The 21,564-nt window shown below is 30.9% G+C and overlaps 2 protein-coding genes across 2 annotated transcripts in view; one reads left to right on the top strand and one right to left on the bottom strand.

Annotated features, from left to right (window-relative positions):
- Nucleotides 1–15,038, bottom strand: part of LOC119839796 (gonadotropin-releasing hormone II receptor-like) — a 45,890-nt gene extending 30,852 nt beyond the window's left edge. Inside the window, exons 1-2 of the mRNA XM_038366237.1 lie at nt 14,760–15,038; nt 1,676–1,797 (exon numbers count right to left, since the gene is read on the bottom strand). Of these exons, the coding sequence (XP_038222165.1) occupies nt 1,676–1,797; nt 14,760–15,038 (401 nt within the window). The remainder of the gene's footprint in view (nt 1–1,675; nt 1,798–14,759) is intronic.
- A 5,089-nt stretch (nt 15,039–20,127) lies between these two features.
- The window catches only part of LOC119839797 (probable maltase-glucoamylase 2), a 7,951-nt gene continuing 6,514 nt past the window's right edge, over nt 20,128–21,564 (top strand). Inside the window, exon 1 of the mRNA XM_038366238.1 lies at nt 20,128–20,203. Within this exon, the coding sequence (XP_038222166.1) occupies nt 20,128–20,203 (76 nt within the window). The remainder of the gene's footprint in view (nt 20,204–21,564) is intronic.

Here is a 21,564-nt window from a genome sequence, read left to right on the forward strand (position 1 = left end):
ACACACACACACAGAATATCGACGTGTAAAAGTAGTAACGGAAAAACGTTTCGTTCTGTGAGTGGGGGAAACCACACTTCCCAGTATTCCCATCTTTCCATTATTCCCATATTCAATCCTTTTTTCATCCTTTACACCTTAAAAGTGAGCCAACACATTTACAGCGGCCCTACCTCTGCAAATGTTCATGGGCGGGAAAGTTTTTGAACAGGTTGGAAACTGTTTTATTTCACTTCTAATTATCCTATAGATATCCTAGCAAAGTTTGTCAGGTCTAGTAGCTATTCTATGCTATTTTACTTATTCTATGCTACAGTTTATATAGTCTTATTCCACTTCTCCATTGTTCACCGATCGACGAAATAAATGTAATTAAGAGATTGTAAAAGCTCGACGAAAACGCTTTTTGTTAAATCGATAAAATGTTGTACAAACAAAGAGGATTGTTTGTTTCCTGTATGCAAAGAAAAACAAAGGAATTATTACTCATGGCCGATTTAAATAACAATTGGAAAGATTTATCAAGTTTATAAGGTTGGGAATATTCTGGAATGCAATGTGATTTTAATATTTTATCGATTGTCTGTATTGTTTATTTGTAAATAAATTATATCTTGTGTATTCAAGTCAATGTCGCATTCTATGTTTATTTCAAACACTGTTTACTATGTTTATATGACTAAACGGCATGCGGAGAATTTTTTGGATTAATTATTGGTTTTCATAGATATTTCAAACTTAAAACTGGTTATTAGGAAGTCTCTGATAATTGAAAAAAAGTAATTTCAGATTACGCTTATCTAACAAGAAAACACGGCTAAATCTGTATTAAGTATAATTCACGTGTTATTCATCTATTTATTAATACTAAATTTATATCAATATCTCGAAGTTGATTCGTGGAAAGCGAGCAATAAGTACGAACAATAAGCTGCCATATTGATTCTGCTACATAACAGACGTTGCTTTGTTAACGACTAACTGTAGAAACTCTTAATGCATGGTCAGACACATAATAGTAATAACCTGAGCACACGTGGCCGAGACACGTGAAACAATGGTAGCTGGATTTAGTACATGGAAAATCATTATAAGAAAACCGTGTTATTTAATTTCTCCTATAGGAACAACATTTTCTAGAAAGTTCTTGCCTTACATATTCAGTCTTATTGTGAATGATGTAATTAAAAGACTAATACCTATATATAGGGTTCCGGACCCAAGTGATAAATTCGGACCCTAGTACTAAAACTACGCTGTCTGTTTGTCTGTGCACTCGCCTGTCGCTATTCTAAATCTGTCTCATTAACCGTTATAGTTAGGTACACAGTTTAAAAATCTTAAATAATTTTGATACGTATTTTAGCTACTGATTCAAAAAATCAAATGCAGCAAATAATAAAAAAGCTCTGTTATCGATTTTTGCTAGATTTATATTTATATATAACATCTTCAGATTCACTGAAAATCAAATTAAAGAAGCTACAAAATAAAGCTTCGTGCATTCTAGTACCATTAGCGTTTAATAGCTATACTATACTTTTCCTATTTCCCTTCTAACTGTACAACAAAAGATAGAATAAGCGTTGCCTTCCAACCGTTCGCGTGATGCCGTGACCAAAGTAAATAGGATTTTATTTTTATCTATGTTAAGGTTCATTTACAAACATCTTACCTGTCTAATGATATGCAGACCAATACATTTGAAGACAAATACAGGCCGAACGCTCTCAATACTAGGAAAAACTTGCACGCCCAGTTGCCGGCTAGCCAGGCGTTGGTTGTTCTCCAACCGATCTGAAAAAGAGTACCATAAAATTAGTTGTATCAGAAATCTTGTTACGAGGAGTGTTTTATTCTATTGCGAAAAATGTTAATCACTTATACGATTAGGGCGGTCAATGTCATTCTCTATAATACTGACCATTAATCATAATCCAACGGATTAATATCACAAAAATATTTAACACTGAATGGCGCGAAAATATGAAAACGCAATAAATAAAAGAATGACAGAATCCAATTTCAAATGTGTTTTTTTTTTTATTTTCTGCCAGCCTAAATAAGACAAAACTTTATATTATCTATAAAAATATTTTATTAGTCATATTGGCTGCTGGTATATACAGATATTTGAAAAACACTACCATTCCAGAGGCGAAGTTGGTTAAGTATACTTATATAGTATTGATATTATGACGACACCATTCACCAACTAAAAATATCTCTCCTTTATATACGCAAAGGAGCCATAAAAATGTACTGAATTCATTTCGTAGATTTTCAACAATTGTTGCCCAGAATTAAACTGAAATGTTGGGAGCTCGAGACGGGACGAGCGTATAAAAAATAATTGTTATTTTCCATTCACATTATATACATCACCACTGCTTTGAACGGTGAAGCAAGACACACAGGAATCCGATTTGTTGAACATTCAAAAGTTCGATGACATGTGACATATGTCAACTCGCACTCGCCCAGCGTGGAATATACACCTACACCCTCATAGGCCAAATCACATTCATTTTACTTACATATTCGATATTATATTTTTAAAACTTATAAACGGATAGTCAAGATAGTAATTTCCTTGTTTCTACATAAAACGTCCTTATCTTAACCTCCAAATATTTTCTTCAGATAATTAAACCTTAAAAAACGATACACTTAATAAATTTAACAATGTATTTTCGTCATAAACGCTGACAAGAATGAATTCGTTTTCTCCATTTGACATAGACCCGACGCAAAAACTTTACATTTCATTATAGTAAAATTCAGCGATGAGTATTCATGAAGCATTAAAAGCAGTCTTGCTCAAATGCTCATAATAACTTAATACTAGAAACAGAGACTTTGTTTGTGACACTTGATGAAATACTACTGGCTATTAATAAAATGAATGAAAAAGGATCACGTGCGTCCTATTCGTCTAAAAGCTGGCAACATTGTGAAAATTTCAGAATTAAAAATATATAAATATTTATTATTTAAGAAGCCTTAAAATAGATTGTGTTTAATGCTACACGAGTAAAATGTACAATCATTTAAAAATACAAGACATTTAAGGAGCTTTAAACGCGATGCGTTATGTTTGTTTATCCCGACTTTTCGAACACTTTACAAATATTGTCACAGGGAGACTAAGATGTTACATGTCTTTACGGCCACACAAAATTTACTATATCTTCTTCCATGTTTTATCCAAATTGTTAGGAAGTCCAAACAAAATTCAAAATAAATTTTTTCAATCTTTTTAAAGACTATACAAAGGTAGACTTTTTACATAACATAGTTCTGGTAACTGGTTGCCGCCTACGTTCCGGACACGTAGCAGGAATTATGCTGATCTTACGAAGAGAGCTGATTCGCTCGTTCTCATAGTGTGTCCGCACTTTGACAAAGGTAAAATTTTATTTCTATTATTTTAATTTGACAAAACTTCCTAAAGTAATAAGGCAATTCAATTAAAACCGTAGTTATCTTGTAAGTAGGCATTGAACTGAACACTGGATTAACTATGTAAAAGTTAAATTCTAACTTATATTCGTGTAACATGCAGATTTACAAAATACTAGCGGTCCGGCACTGTTTCGCCCGTGGTACTATATATATAGCCTATAGCCTTCCTCAATAAATGGGCTATCTAACACTGAAAGAATTTTCAAATCAGACCAGGAGTTCTTGAGATTAGTGCGTTAAAAGACACAAAAAACTCTTCAGTTTTATACTAGCAGACTAGCGGTCCACCCCGACTTCGCCCGTGGTAAATATATAGCCTATAACCTTCGTCACTAAATAGGCTATCTAACTTTGAAATAATTTTTCAAATCGGACCAGTAGTTCCTAAGAATAGTGCGTTCAAACAAACAAAATCTTCAGCTTTATAATATTAGTATAGGTTAGTCTCAATATTACTATAGATTAATCTCAATTCACAAGCTCGTGTCTTACTTCTTCACAAAAAAGCAGAAAATAGCATATCATACCCTATATATCTGACCGCCTCCTTCGTACAGAGGTTAACACGTGCGCGTAGAACCGAGGGGTCCTGGGTTCAATTCCTGGTGGGGACGCAGAAAAAAAATGTCTCGGTCTGGCAGGACACAGAAGGCTGATCACCTACTTGTCCCTAATCAAAATCGATCAGTGAAACAGATGTACATCATCTGCCCCATACCCCGCTACACGGACACGGGACTTCACTATATACCCTATATATCTACAACCTGTCATTTTTTAGAGAACTAATAAATAATCCACAACATTCTATTAGCTATCTAACCATTCAATGTAAGGAATTTTTCGGATCAACACGTATTCAATGAACACGTTAATGAGGTTTTGATATATCTAGATGATAAAAGTATTAACATTCTTCCATAACTTATAAAGTGGTAAAGGACTTGTAAATGCAAAACTTTGACGTAAAATTGTAGAAATATTTATAAAATATCTGAAGATAGCTAGGCATAATTTTATCTTCAGCTTTTTTTAAATGTATATTTCATAGTGCAATGCAACACAGGTGAGAGATTTTAAGTACATTAAAAGAACATTATTATTAATGTAATTATTACATAAAGTATGTAACGTTGCAGTGTTGTTAAACGTGTTTTATTTATTGGGAGCACTGTACTAGTAGTCCCTTTTTGCTTTATTAATGTAATAATTACTAAACAAAATAGAAAAATATTAAGTAACAATATATACTGAACATCACATACTGGATATATATTATATATCCAGTATATATATATACAAGAACCAAAAGGCAATAAAAATTCAGTATTATGATAATTACGTTTTGCCTGGAAATAGGTAAAAATTATTATTAAAACAGATTGCTAAACATCCGTATTGGATTATTGGTATCTTATTAATCATAATTTATCTTGCAATTAAATAGAATATTAATACAATTCCAATAAATCATACCGCCTACATACAAACCGCAAATATTTTTTTTTCTCATATTATGATCTATTTTTTAGTTTTTTGCACTAACCCTAAAACCTCTTGCATTTCCTTTCCTACTAGGTTGCCTGGCAGAGATTGCTGTCTAGCAATAAGGCCGCCTTTTGTACAAAATATCATTGTGCCATATTATATTTTGTATAAACTTTTCTCTCTGTTTTGTACAATAAAGTATTATAAATAAATAAATAAACCGCATGGTCGATTTTTCGCTGAATTAATTATTGAATGTAGATTAACAACGAACACTGTTGATAATTAAACTCATAATTTCAAACCTACGATTCTTCAAATTCAGGAATTGAAACGTTAAAGGTTTCTATTAAATGTTGAACATTTCATATAACCGTTTTAATTTAGCCAATATGATAAACGCGAATATAAATTCGATTTTGTTTTTGTTTGCCATTATGAATATAACCTTATGTTTTCAAATTATTAGCCCTATATTTTTTAAATTTAAAGTTTCATCATTAAGGAGAGATTTTTCACTTTTCTCTATTACTAGACCTCAGATACAGACTATTTTTAAAACATAGTAACAAGTGTCTCTTTAATTTTAGAACTTATTAATCTAAAATAACCGCACGAAGAGGCCAAAAAACATTTGCCATTATAATGAATGTCATACTTTATAAAATATTCTATATTGCCTATTTATAATGAATTAATTAATTATACATTCATAATAAATTGAATTTTATGGTTACTGAACATATTGTTAATTGTATTAAAACGAATACACATCGAATACATACACGCTACAGTACATTAGCAAAAAGAGAACAGAATATCCTTCTATACTAATTCTAACTCTGTAAATAACAGAAGTGTATGTGTATGTGTGAAGGTATATGAATCACACAGACTGTTAATTACTTTGCTCTTAGTTGAGTTACATTGAGAAGGCTAGTTCAAGTTCAACATTCAGAGGCGTATTAGCCTTATAAATTACTAGACGCTCGTCCCGGCTCCGCAAGGATATCATGATTCCGGTTTTATCCCAAGGAAGCATTTAATAGCGAAAAAAATCCTATCACTCAGGTAATTTCATACCTTGTCTGTATACGAAATTTCATCAAAATCCGTTCAGTAGTTTCATGATTGGCGGACAAACATCCAAACTAAGAAACTTTCATATTTATAATATTAGTGTGATACGGAGCCCCCCGAGGTGTAGGCACTTTGATGAACGGTATTTGATGATTTATAGAGGCATAAGGTCCATTACAAACCTTACGCCTCTACAAATGGATTGCCGACTTTTGGGAAGGGATTAAGGAAGGATTGGCGAGAGGAATAAAGGAAAGGACTGGGAAGGGTAAGGAAAAGGATATGGGCCTCCGGCTCCCCCACTCACCGAACGAAACACAGCAGAATGCTATTTCACGCTGGTCTTCTGTGGGGGTGTGGTACTTCCCCGGTGCGAGCTAGCCCAATTCGTGCCGAAGCGTGCTCGACTACCACATACAATCATACATTTTGTTGTGAAATCCCGTAAAAATTTACACAGTCTTAAGGCACGCAACGCACTGGCAATTGTTAATAGGACGAAAAACAAATCTGAAAAAAAAATCTGTAGTTTAAATTATCAACTCTTCTAGTGAAGTCGGCTTTGTGAAAACGAGTAGATATTGCTATTTTATTAAGAATTTTCTTAACAATCGAAGAAATCAAGAAACCAATCTACCTTTTGTACATAGGCATATTTATAGTAGCTTTAAAATATTTCTATAAATCATATAAACGCTTTACATACACAACACCAATTTCATGTATATATATATCACATAACATCACCGTTCGAAATAACCTCGTTTTCTTTATATTGTTTGCGAAAAATTGCTGTTGGAAATTTCGGTTACCGGTATATAAGTTCTCTATCTATGGTTTCGTATTAAATTACTATTCATACATCACGCTATTTATAAAAAGCTATTGTTATGTTGAAATATTAACCAGGAATTCATTTCAAGAATAAAGTTTGTTTTCATGATCCAATTTCAAACAGACACTGTCCATAACTCCTTTATATCACTTTTACATAAATAACAATATAACCTGTTCTCTTTCCTTTTTTTTTCGTTTTATCTGAAATCTTTGCGTCATAAATCGCTCTCACTAAAGCATTTCATAAATACTTGAGACTCTTTCACCTGTATTTTAGCAATCCTCCGAAAATATTTTAAGTGTCCGCATTTAATATAAATTCCAGTATTTATTTATGATACATACGGAGAAGGAGTAATTTTCATAATATCTCATTTATGAAATCCTACTCAACCAAGACAATAGAACGACAATACAATTATTGTAACAACCAAGCGAGCCGAGGGTTAGAAAACTGATTGAAAAATAATAACAACTTTTCATTATAAGCTGTCCAACTGTTAAGGACTGATTATATTGAAGTCTTACAAGATAGTGAATCCATTTTAGTATAAACAAATTGTGGTTTAATTTCGAGGGCTGGATGGGAAAATTGGTTTCTAATATATCGGTCTATAACTTGTAAATTCAATTTTATCAGTACATTAAAGATGAAATATTTTCTGATATTGTTATAAGTTGGTACTAATGTTTCTTTCCTTATTTTGCTTACATTACATGATGAGTTTGTATAAAATGTCGTTAAAATAGCATTTTAAATTGAGCTAAAGTACATACATGTTGTACCTTAATTCCCGGCAGAAGCAAGATACAAATGCTTCTGCCGGAGCCTTCTTTAGAATTACAAAAAACGTTCTAGGAACTTTCCTCGTTTAAATGTTGAAATTTATTGAAATATTCTATAATGTAAGATATATAATATAATAAATGAGCTCAATGAATTGATTCATAAGCGTTAAATTCTGTTGTAATTTTTTTTACCTACTATTTTGATATCCATCAGCGAGAAAATATAACACAACAATACCAGCGATAATGTCAGCTGGAAAAATGAATCCTATTATAAGATAAAGCGTGGGACTGGAATACTCTCAACCTCTTATAAGTTATTGACAGGCACAAAAGCGTTGCTAGCTCATTGACTAAACGTTAGAATAAATATTTAGTTTTTATGAGAATTACAAAAAACATTCCAGGAACTTTTCTCGTCTAAATTTTAAAATTTATTGAAATATTCTATAATGTAAAATATATATTACAATAAATGAGCTCAATTTCATTTACTTTTTGTATATTTTTTTCATTTTTGCACGCCTCTTAAACTGTAATTCAATAATATGCCTAATGACAAACAAATGTTAAATAAGGAGATATTACATAATTAATACTCCAAATATTTTGTTAGAATCACCTCAGTAACTACAACATTACATTTGTAACTTTTCTTTTTTCCACATTCTTTATTCGAACCTCAAGGGACTGGGACATGCGTCCTGAATCTGTGCTTACGACACGTACAATCTGGGGGTCATCAAGCGTACCTAAGAGTAATCTACGTTCACCAGCAAGCAAGCGCTTCCCTATTGTTAAGAATTAAATAATAGTAAAAATACGTTTTCAAAATTGACATTTCCTTGATAGAATTATCTCTATATATTCTATAAATCCTACGTACGTCTGTACACATAATTGACGTGTTTTATTCAAAACTTCACAATATTATTTAAATGTTACACGTGCAAATGATTAAAAAATAAGGCTCGGAATAATAAAATGATATAAAAGCACTCTATACTATTTGTTTCTGGGTTAAAAATTGTCGTTCATATTTAATAAACTTGCAAAGAAATGCTTTCTAAAGCTTTACTGCAGTGACGCAGATTATAGCGAAAAAATATCTATATGGATATAAATGTTTATGTTTCATACAAAGGCATATAAAATATATTGGATCGAAATGTCAATTCATTAATAGAAAGTATCACGATTTGGGTGACATTTTAGACTACAAGTAAGTTTATATCAATTTTTTCTTGTAGATAAGACAGATCTTTACAGAATTGTCGGATTGGAAAATAAGCCTTTTAACTCACTACATAGTTAGATACATTTTGTATACATTTAAACCAATCATCACTGAAGCAATATAAGGTTCGCATAAATTTTATGTGAATAATATATTTTTAGTCTAAAAATTTTGTCTCATAACAAATATATCTGAAATAGTGGCGACATAATAGAACTACATCATAAAACATAATGAATATATAACAAAAAAAGATCTCAATTTGATTTGTACAAATGGGAAAAAATTCATCTCGTCTATGTAATTTTAAATCGTAGTAATAAAGCAATTCAATTTCAAAGACTCAATGCCAGCTCCCTTGTATTATATTATAAAGTGGAGGATGAGAGTAAATGGATGTCTTTCTGACTGCATTCTTTCTACTTTAAAGTTCCTCTGTACAGATTTGATATTTCTGTAAAAAAACATCGTTAAAAGGATTCAAAGACTGATATTTAAAAAAAAAACATGAATCAAAGTACAAACAGCGCTTCCATGCTCGTAATTAACATTAAAAATAAATATTGTTTAAAAAATTTGTTTGTTTAAAGCTTATCTTAGAAAATTCCATCAATTTCACAAATTAATAGTTCTCCTACCTAATAACTAACCTAACTTCTTTTTACGAAACAAAATGTTCCTCATATTTTTAGAAAGGCAGACATCAAAGCCCTAAGAATATGCATAAATAACTGGAAGGGGCACAGACTGAATTACTAATGATCTTAGTAAGCGGTAGAGGAAATATTAATTTGGTGAAATATTATTTAGATAAACGTCAAAGTACCAATTATTTTCCTCTATATATTTACAAGTGTATTACCATTAATATAAGTAACGTTAACCGTAATATATTTAAATATAGAGACTATATATAATTTTAAGTGATTGAAAGAAAAATCAGCATTACATAAAAATTAAAAATGTCCAGTGTCAATTAATCTTATACCTTTAAACAAGCAATTCTTGTATATATATATATATATATATAATATATATAATTGGAATCTCGGAATCGGCTCCAACGATTTTCATGAAATTTAGTATATAGGGGGTTTCGGGGGCGATAAATCGATCTAGCTAGGAATTTTTTTTAGAAAATGTCACATTCGTGTTTTATTCGTGTTTTTTTTTTCCTGACATCTATTGGTGAATAATAATACTATTTTGCTTCGTAGATAGCTGGACAAATGAAATAACACATAGGCACTTTTTATACCGATATTTCTACGGGATACGGACTTACGCGGTTTCAACCGCGGGTCACAGCTAGTGAATGTTAATATAGTAAATAAAATTAAAGTCATAGTCACTATTCAGAACTTCTATAAAGACCAATCTCATGCAATATTTATCATCATAATATTACATCAAAATTTCATCTATTAACTTCAAACAATTTTATACAAATTAAAATATTATAAAATATTTAATATCAGTTTACTTTTAAGTACTTAAGGTGTATGATCTTTCAGAGTTTTTTTAAACAATTGATACAAGTAGTAAACACATCTTTTCTTCAGAATATTTATGATATTATAATGATGTCAATAGAATAGTAACCTTTAGTATCAATGACTAGGTTATTTGTATAAACTTTATATCTCCTAATGATATTATAGAATGGGCTCTCAATTTGTAGAAGCCAGAAAATCAATAATATTGAAAATGAATAACATATATTTCGAAGTGTAATTTAATGGATTAATTGCGTACGTGATTTTAATTACATATACAAAAGAAAGCATAAAATCTCTAATCGATTATTTCCCTGTTAATATCTACTTGATCAGCTCAAAAAATTCACAATCAAACTATTTTATTGACTTACGTATTATATGTACATACGTTCAGAATTCGTTTTTTGGGATTAAAAGTATCAATCCAAAAAAAAACTTGGAAAGAAACTTGCAACCCGTACTTGTCCGGAGCACGCAGTAAAGATACATCATTAATTTCGCTGTGTTCTCGTTTATTTAAGTGTCAGGTTATAAATGCCTCTCTGGATGGCAACCCATTATACATATTAGAAATCAAAGGGGCTGCGTTGAATATTAGATTCACACACTGCCTAATTGATGTAGTTACATAATAACAGATCACAACCCGTCACGAGACTATTAATAAAGTGAGGGTAGTTGGGCTGAACATTGAATAATCAACGTTTGAACACCAACGCACACTCCGTACGAATGCGCCACGCTTCTAAGTGATTAGATATTTTATAGGATTTGACAGCTAAACGAGCTTTGACAAGCTTGCAAATGGCACTACGATATCTGTATCTTAATCTATTCATTCAACAGAATACCAAAACACAATTGAAATCCGACATATATAATCAAATAATGTCACAGTATCATCATTAAAACTCACCAATACCTTCATCCCGCTCAAAAATATACCCATATAAAAATAGCCTTTATGCTAAATGTTATAGAATTGTTTTTGGGACACATGCCTTAAGCCTCCATCTCACTACATTAAATCGAAATTTACATAATAGAGAAACTACATTCATCTTCAAGCTATCGCGTGTTTATAGTATAGACGATATATATTACTGTATATATTGTAGATATACGAGTATTTCTATTCTTATACAAGTAATATTAGTTATTTAATTTCCATAGAGGATACATAACAATGCGCATTTGAATAACTCCGAAATTTATAAATTTCGATGGATGTAGTTGTGACATGGCAACTGTTCATTTACTTTGACCACGCAAGCGAAGCCGCGGGCGAAAAGCTAGTAATATTATAATAGAAGTAAAGTTAGTGAACTTGTGTTATAGGATGTAACCTCAGAAAATACTGGTCTGATGTCGAAAATTCCTTCTCCATTGATTTGATTGTGGCCCATGACTACGATATAGCACTCAGGGGAACGAATAATACACCCATAGTAAGTATATACCACGTGTGAAGCCGGGTCGAACTAATAATACCCTAATAATATTAATTTATTCAAACCATTCTGATATTCCACTGCAATAGGTTTTATTTTAATTTTTATAATAATAAAGTTTTATTGAAACAATAAAGTTAGTGCGCTTTATGCAAAAAATAATGAACTCTTCAGATTTAAAAATTCATTTCAAGCTCTTCTGCTGTGAAGTTGGTTTTAAGTTGTTTAGAGAATATTTTCTTTTCTTCGCACAATTAAAAATCTTTTGTAATTAAGCATTTGTTGTGTACTTTCAAGGCTATAAGCAGTAACTTGAAATAACAACAACAACCAAATGCAAATTCGGTCATTTAACATCATTAAATCAAAATGTTAAACCACTGAATCGATTTTAATCTTTTTTACCCTTGAAAGTAAAGAAATAATTTGTAAGGATATTTTACGAATGAAAAAGATTTTGTGTAAAGAATAAAATACTTTAAATGCTATAAGATAACCTGTGGTTTCGGAAAATTCGTAAAAAGTGAAGTCCCGTGTCCCCTAGTGGGGTATGGGGCAGATGATGTACATCCGTTTCACTGATCGATTTTCTTTAGGGACAAGTAGGTGATAAGCCTTCTGTGTCCTGCCAGACCGAGACATTTTTTTTTGTGCGTCCCCACCGGGAATTGAACCCAGGACCCCTCGGTTCTACGCTCACGCGTTAACCACTGTACCAAGGAGGCGGTCATCGGAAAATTCGAACTTCATGTTAAAAGCTGTCACATAACGTCGAAATATACACAAACTGGTGATACATGCTCTCCACCTTGAAATCTGGCACGCCGAGTTGATTGCATACTTTTTTAGATTATATTTTGATATGAAAAAAAAACGTTTTAAAAATGTTTACCTGTAAAATATTTTAAGCGGAGAGATTAAAATAACTTCGTTTGCTGTGACGAGTACGTCAGTTTAAAACACATAATCCGGTTGAATATTATATGTTATCTAGTCTTTTGCATTTTTATTAAATAACTGTACTTCTGTTAAACCTGTGTATATCATGGGTACAGATACCGGTAATATATTACTAAGAATGAAATTTCTATCTTTAAAAATATTGTGTTGTCTTTATGGAATATACATGTAAGATTTACCAGGCACCTACACAAAAATATGTTTTAATATGTTTACAGGTTTTTCTATTCCTAGAACCTAGAGCCTATTAACATACAGATTACTCTGGGACCAAGTTTAATAGACATTATTATTATTTCTTATATAAGAGAAGGTAACGGTAGACGCGTCAATAATGGTAAGGAATCAGCGTATCCCATATACGAGCAGCGATAGGCACAATGTAGGTGTATTGTCCGCCTACGTAGATAGGAGTAGGTGGTTCTTTCTTAAAGGTCCCCAAGTCGTAACCATTTAGAACCTATGCGCGGAAAGAATTTAAACAGTTACCAAGCTATACCGTGCAGTATATATGCGGTTTGTACTCGTGTGCGAAATCTTATGTTATTCTGGTAAATTAGCTTCAGCAGCGTAAATTATCAAAATTCGTTAAGTGGTTTCTGTGTGAAAAAGAAGCAAATATCCATCCTCGTTCACGTTGTGCTAATATGATTTACACGGACAAGATAAAAGGGAGTTAATATACCAATTAGCTTTAAACCAAACTAAATGTTATCCATAATGAAATAGAATTAATGTAATTCACACTTAAACGGTCAGTTTTATAACAGTAACTGATCTAATTTAAGAAACCACAAACTACGATGGTACGTCTGTTCACTTAAGCTAAACTTATTCACAGTACGGGTCATCACCCTTCAAGAAGTTGAACTAATTTATTTTATCCGGAAGTCGGTTACGACGGTCTTTGTGATTTTGTTTTTTTTTACGTTTTGCTCTTTTGAAGAGGAGATTATAATAAATAGATTTATGTTTGTTTTTTTATTTCATATAAAGAATACAATTGTGGATATAGGTTCAGTTCTCGTATATGTAATAAATGTAATTTTAAGTCTGTCTGGCTGTAAAACATTGTACTTCCCGAACTGTTATTCCGATTTTAATATTTCTAAGGAGAGTCACGTCAAAATTAATTAAATTTTTTAGTAGCAGCTTAAATAGACACTTGTTATGTATTCTAAGCATAATGTTCTTTAAATAATGATTTTCAGCAACAACTAAAGCGCTTTCAAAAAGTCAAAATAAGATCAAATATTAAAGGAGAGGAGACACGATAAAAAAGCTAGCTTTCCGATAAAAAGAATCATTAAAATCTAATGACGTAAATAAACACTAATGTTAAATGTCTAGGTAGATGTTAGATGTATATAACACCACGTGTATATACCATAATATAATCAAAATTCTTGGTTCATAAAGTAAAGTCTACTTGTATTTTTTGTTTATTTCCAATGAAATTATTAGTATCATATTTCTCGACTAAATGAGTGATAAAAGATATGAGTTTTATTATAGTCGAAATACATAGAAATCTATTTTTGTACATCTTGACAACATCTTTTTATTTAAAATTAGTTTTTTTATTAGGGTTCCAAAAGGTAAAACATCTGTCTTACACTTTGTGTTTTATCTAAATGTAAGTTTCGTCTAAATTTCCCAAAGATTTTGGATATTTTGTTCCTGGTTTTTTATTGGATTTTAATTTTATGCATGTAAATGAGTGACTGAAGAACTTTTTTATTTTGTCATTATTCAAACGCTTACAAATATGTAAATAATAATTAGGATTATCAAAGGCAACTTAGAACTAAAAATTAAAATAGTATCATATTTTAAACTTCAATAATAAAGATTACAATCCACGTTTTTGAATACGACATTTGAAAAAATGTAAAACCATGTGTTTGGTACACATGGTTTTATATTTAAAAAAAAATTATCCGTAGAACAAACCTCTAATGGTATCACAATGAAGGTGACGATCAGATCAGCGATGACCAAATGGGTCATAAGCAAGTTCACTCTCGACTTCCTCCGCCTCGATCGAACGAGAGCAATGAATACAGCGATATTCCCAGCAGCACCCACCATGAACAAAGCACTGTATATCCCCACCACAAAACCCTGATCAGACGTTAGAACCGTCTCTTGCTCAGGCTCCGTCGCGTTCATAACGTAATCCATGTTAAAATAGTCCCAAAATTTTTGATCAGCGTCCCACGTCTTATTCATCTTAACACTAATGTTCGATGTGACATTACTTCATTGGAACTTTCAACACTACTATGAAAGTATTTGCAAACAGGTTAATTGCACGGACACAATAGCGAAATTATTTTTAAAAACACTTTCACGTATATAACTGGAATACGCATATTATTAAATTCACTATTCATTCAATTTCAACTCCGATTGCGATTCGTAGCTTACCACGCGTAGCAAGCTTACAACGCGGCCGTACCTCGTAGCAGCGTAGAGGACTATGCCGCCTACAGCTACGATATAGGTATGAACTTCGTAGCGTCAACTTATCAAAGCTAATCAAAGCTCATTGTTACAATTTTGGATAACAATGCTTCATAGTTTACATTACATACAGTGGTAATATTTTTAATGCAAGTTTAAAAATAAATTATTATTGAGAGGAAAAGAACAGGAATCATTTAATTGTTCCAGTAATAATTATATATTCTTCTGACAATAAACAATGGTATATAAGCTGAGGCAATAATCTTTTCAGAAATGCAGTACACATATTAGCCAAAGCAAACATAGCTGATTCTGTATTTCTCACTTCCTAATAGCCATTTTATTTTCATCCGACGTTCTCAACAACAAATACTTTTTGGTTTGTTACTCCGACGGGTTTTAAATTGGTTGACGTGATGTGAATAACGTAATTCATTTGAGTTTGATGTGATTGTCATTTGGTCTCATTTTGGAACATTGCAGACCGTAGTTGTAGAAAACAATTAAATTGACATTGATATTTTCCGAGAACCTCGGACTTCAAAATCGATAAGTCAGGGTTCGAGACAGAGCGAGCGTGCAGGAAATAAATTGATTTTTCAATTTATTTGCACATGTAGATAACATTACCACTGCTTAAAACGGTGAAGGAAAACATCGTGAGGAAACCGGCATAGCCTAAAATCAAAAAGTTCGACGATATGTGACATCTGCCAACCCGCACTTGGCCAGCGTGGTGGATTAAGGTCTGAACCCTCATAGGAGGCCTGTGTCGTAGCAGTGAGAAAATGATGATGATATTTATTTATTATTCTATATTTATTTACATACATCCATCCATTCAGTCCGTTCGTCATGAAAAAAATACAAATATTTATCAATATAATATAATAATTACAATTCAAATATCATCTTCTATATTTTATAACAAAAAGTGTACGGGGATGATTCACTATTTGTGATTTATAACTCAAAAACGTCGGAGCCCTTTTGTTCGATGATGTTCCATCTGTTTCTACCATTCAACTGATAAGATATTAACTTAAATCCTAAGAAATATATTTTTCCTCATAATCTCACTGAAAAGATTAAGAATTCCAAGATATGAGGTTTATCTCTATAATTTCGCGAATCTGTTAATACAGTTTGTATATTATATAATATTATATTGTGTTATAGATTTTTTTGTTGTTGTTTTGCAATAGATTAAATAAAAATGATTTTTAATTGATCTTATAAAACCTTAACATTTCCTACTACCATTAACTTCTAAATATTCTTATTGTTCTAAATATAAAACTAAATTTTTATACATATAGATACCCATAAACCACTGAACCTATTTGGATTGAATTAGTACAGAGACATATACTGAATCAAAAAATTGATTTATTAATTTTATGTGCAACGTTAATTAGTTTTCATTAGCTGAATTTATTCAAATAATTTTATATGATAGTTAAATAGAACAGAAATTTTATTAGCGAAAACTATTTGCCTTAATTTAATAAAATATAATTCTAGCCAAATTATGCATAGTATAATTTAACCGCAATCACTGGCAATAATTAGTATAATTATGAATCATTCACTCGCTTACCACATGTAGCTATCATTCATTTAAATAAAGCCTTTATATTACGGTATCACCAGTCTCACACACACATCACACAGTCATCAGTACTTAACATCAGTCATTTATTATCCTACTTAGTTTAGTTGTAAATGTGATCAAGCTTTTTAAAATATCTGTTTCTAGTCCCGCTAATAGTTTAGCAGTATGCTCGTTACCTTTTACCATGGTTGCCTGTCTAGATATTACTTCTAAGTGATAAAGCCGCCAAACAAATTGTACACTTCCTATTTTTTTTACGTCATAGCGGGCAGCTGAGCTGGTGGTTCGCCGATGGTAAACGATCACCACCGCCCATGAACATTCGCAGAGGCACAGACCTCGGAGAATGCGGTGTTTAAATAAAACTTTTTTGTAAATAAACTGAATTAACAACGATTCCAAGAAATATTTTTTATTTTAATATAACCATTTGTGCCTGAGGCAACTCTTATTGGCTCATGATGAAAGAGTATTTTAATTAATTTTTTTGAGAAATTAAGTGTTTTTCGTTATTTTATTTTATATGTATAATGTACACTGACCATATTAAAAATGATCATAATTATGATAATGCACACTTTTATAAACATTCTGTTTATTTATTCTTCTTTATATGAGGCTTAAAATTTGCTAAGCAATTCTATATGTCTCCTTTAAAAATTACAACAAAATAAAACAACGTACAATACGGTCTCATAAAAATCCGTATACGGTTGTATAAAAAAACAAAAAGCATATGTTATGTTTCGAGTCATACGTAATGATGTGTTTTTTATGAACCAAATTACGTTTCGAAGTCACGCATTTTGAATTTGAATTATGTGAGTAATGTAGGAGAGAAGCTTCCAGACCCTTTACTTATTTGAATTATCATTTTACCGTTCAAGATAAACATTTCAGTGAAGCCACGGCTTACAGTTCTTATTTGAAAAAGATGAAATAGGTTATAAGTTAGGTTATAAGGTATAAATCTGAAATAAAATATAAAGTGTTTTTTTAACTGAAGGCTTAAACATTTTTTTGTAGTAAATATATACACGTGTTAGATGTATTTTGTCTGTCATATTACATACAAAGTCAAATATCAATTCAAGCTAATAAATACTTCGAGTTATTTAAAAAATCGACTTGAAATCTTTAAAAGCCCAATTGACTGTAAAGTTTCATTCTAAGAAACTGAGGAGTATGTATTTATGAAATTTAACGGTGTTAAAAATACATTAAAGGTGTTTGGACAAGGTGCTTAGTTTTGACAAAAGTTGAGCAGAAGATATAAAAGTCAAGTGCGAGTTTCAAGTGCGAGTCGGCCGCTACGTTAAGAGTATTGTAAAAATCAACTTAAGGGCAACTACAAGAAAAAAATCGTCACCCATTCAATTTAACCGTGCTAATCTTCGCTTAACCCGGATTTTTTTATAACTTGTTATTATAGTAGCAACAGAAATTCATGACATTAAAAAATTTCAACTGTTTAACTATAACAGTTTACGAGATACAGCATGTTGATAGACAGACAGTTGGATAAATTTATTTAATATTATTAAATATTGTATTTGAAATAGAATTTAATTTGATTTATATCTTGAAGACATTAAAAAAATATTATTTTACAGAACTACAAAATCAAAGACATTTTATTACTATTTAATAGAATATTCATATTATAATTAACGTGTGGTGTATTTAAATTCGTTTACGGATTATTAACTTTCAAGTTCTTACGGTAAAGCGTATCTAAAGAGTAAGAACTCAATATAATATTTCGCAATGATAACATTCACTAAGTATAAAATCTTTTAGCAAAAAAATGCACAAGGCTTCGAAATATACTGTTATTTTACATACTGCGATCTCGAATTGTCTAATGAGACATAAACCGAATTTAGAATTACAAGACTATTATCATATTCCTCATAGTATAGAGATATGATCGGAATTCCATATGAATTGCGATAACAATCTAAGATACACGATCTTATGAAACTCTTAGATAAGAAAACCAATAATAATTAATAAAACTCGAACAATCAGTATTGGATAATTTCTAATTAGAGTCAGCGAAGTCATAACCAAACTAATTAGTTTACAGCTTGGATAAGTATTATTTGATGTCTAAATATTTGTATAGGCAGATCTGTTGAGAATTTCGTTTAAACTTTACGAGTAAATATTGTGTTGTTTATCACTTGTTATAATGACTTACTACTATCGGTGTCTGTTTGACATTCAAATGGTTTATCTAAACATTATATTAATTAATTATGCGCTGATGCAAAAATCAAGGGCCGTGTTTCTCTTGATTTTTAATCATTTTGATTTTAATTTGATCACAAACACCTATTCTACGCATATACACTTTAATCCCCTAAGTATTTAACACATAAATAATACACGAGCTGCAGCTTTTAATACCTGTAATTAATATCCACTATCAAATTAACAAATTTGTGACTAGCGGCGTGTTATACAAAGAAACAGTTGATAAATATAATCTATCGCATTATTTTTCATTCCATTATCAGCGTTATCATTTAAATCAGTTTAATATTATCAATTATTGGCTTTGTCTTGAACGTCGCAGTGGTTTGAATATTGCATGATATTTATTTATTTTCATATGTTATTTCAAGATATTATTTATAGTGAGGTGCATTCTTTGTTGTCGGATAGTTCAAAAGTCACCGGTAAGATAATTGTGAGACAATATCAAATACAATTATGAGACTCTAATGAGCGACGATAGGAATCATTATATATTAACTAGTGTGCATACATTAATAAATTAGAATGAGATAATAGGACCATTTGCACAATTATTGGGCATGAATGTTAGCTAATGTCATTAGAATAGCTGAATGTATTATTATTCTGAATATACGATATATAACCGTTTGTTTATACATTCCATATTTGCATGGATATATAGGAGGGTGTTTTAGGTAAATCCCCTCTCCCCCTAAAAAGTATTTACTGATCCACTTCTCGATAAAGAACTCCCAAGTTTTCTTGTGTGAGCTTTTTCTGGGTATTTAAATTTATTTTCGAATATACTCACTTTGCATAAAGATTCGCTATTAAAATCTTACCTTTTAATTAACAAATAATTCAGATATGAGTCAATTAGGTAATTTTTAACTAAGTATGTCAAGTACTTGATAGACTGTTTTTTTTTTATTTTCAGAATCATGACGTATCACCAGTTTGTATTTTTATAAAAGATAAACATAATAAATCGAAATGATACCGAGAATCGATGATTCTAAAAGTGAAGACAGTAATGACAGTCAGAAGTTCTCTTATGAGGCCATCAAACGTAAGTTCAAAACCTTTAAATAAAGTTTAATTAGTAGTATTATTTTTTAGTTTTTATTTAAGGTAAGGTTGTACGTAGTGTGTATAGAATTATAGAGATTTAGAATATTTATTTACTATTGTCTTTATACTATATATATATTAGCAATTCGCTCCGGCTTCGCCCGTGATACATATATAGCCTAATTCGCTCAGCGAAGTTACAAATTTCTAATGGTGAAATTGTTTTTAATCGGTCCAGTAGTTTCGGAGCCTATTCATTTTATACAAACAAACAAACAAAAAATCAAATCTTTCCTCTTTATAATATTAGTATAGATATTAACCATCTATGCCAATATGAAAAGGTCATCATTGGACATTTTAATCTGACATTTGACTCGCAGAGTACACAAAAAAAATTGAGCATTTTGTAACTATTTCTGCAACACAATGTAGCCTTGCTTCTAGTCCTTCTTGTAGTCCATGGGGCGTTTAAAAAACTATGTTAATAAGACTTAAACTATATTCTTAAAAATGTAACTTCGTATCTTAAAAGTGTAAGAACGATATTCTTCGAGATTTTATTGGCGTTAAACGGTCAGCCTTGGTAAACTTTAAGTCTATCCGAAAGATTATATTAGAGATAAAAAACTAACAACTCTAAAAATACATTTTCGTTCTGCTCCATGCATAAAGAAAGAATGGCATTATATTACCACAAAGTCAATTACATGTATTTTAATATCATCTATGAAATGTAAATATAAATGTGTTTTTCAAGCGATGGTATCTTGATGGATGATTTATAGTATATATTGATTCATCTGTAACGTACGTATAGTAATTATCTTTGAACAGTATTAAAACGCGCGTACATATACCCAAATGGCTTGATCTTAATCTGATTAAAAGCCTACAAAACTCTAAGGGAACAAACTGTGTTAAACTATTTATTAGAAGTTGTATATGTACATTTTATGTGAATCCTGAGTGCTGTATACCACGGACGAAGAGTACTGCTAGAATCCTATAATCCTGTATATATGTAATCATTTAACCTTCAAATGAGGTCAAGAAGTCATTCCAAAGGTCAATGAATTCTCATTGTTACAAATTTAAGTGCCATTAATAATTAACACAAAGGTTTCCTTTTACAATACAACACGTTTCATTTAAGGCTTCTAAACTTTGTAAGTACTTACTGGCAACATCTAATATTTATGTCTAAATATCTTATTAAAAAAGGACAAGTTAAAAAAGTAGGTTCTTAAAGCCATTTTCATTTGCTTAATATTTTAAATAAAAAAATAAAATACATACGTAATTATATGAAGAGACCTACTTGAGATCTCTTCCGTGCTATTTTTTTTTTTTTTTTTT

The sequence above is a fragment of the Zerene cesonia genome, chromosome 4 (assembly GCF_012273895.1).
Source record: "Zerene cesonia ecotype Mississippi chromosome 4, Zerene_cesonia_1.1, whole genome shotgun sequence".
In the NCBI taxonomy this organism is placed as follows: domain Eukaryota; kingdom Metazoa; phylum Arthropoda; class Insecta; order Lepidoptera; family Pieridae; genus Zerene; species Zerene cesonia.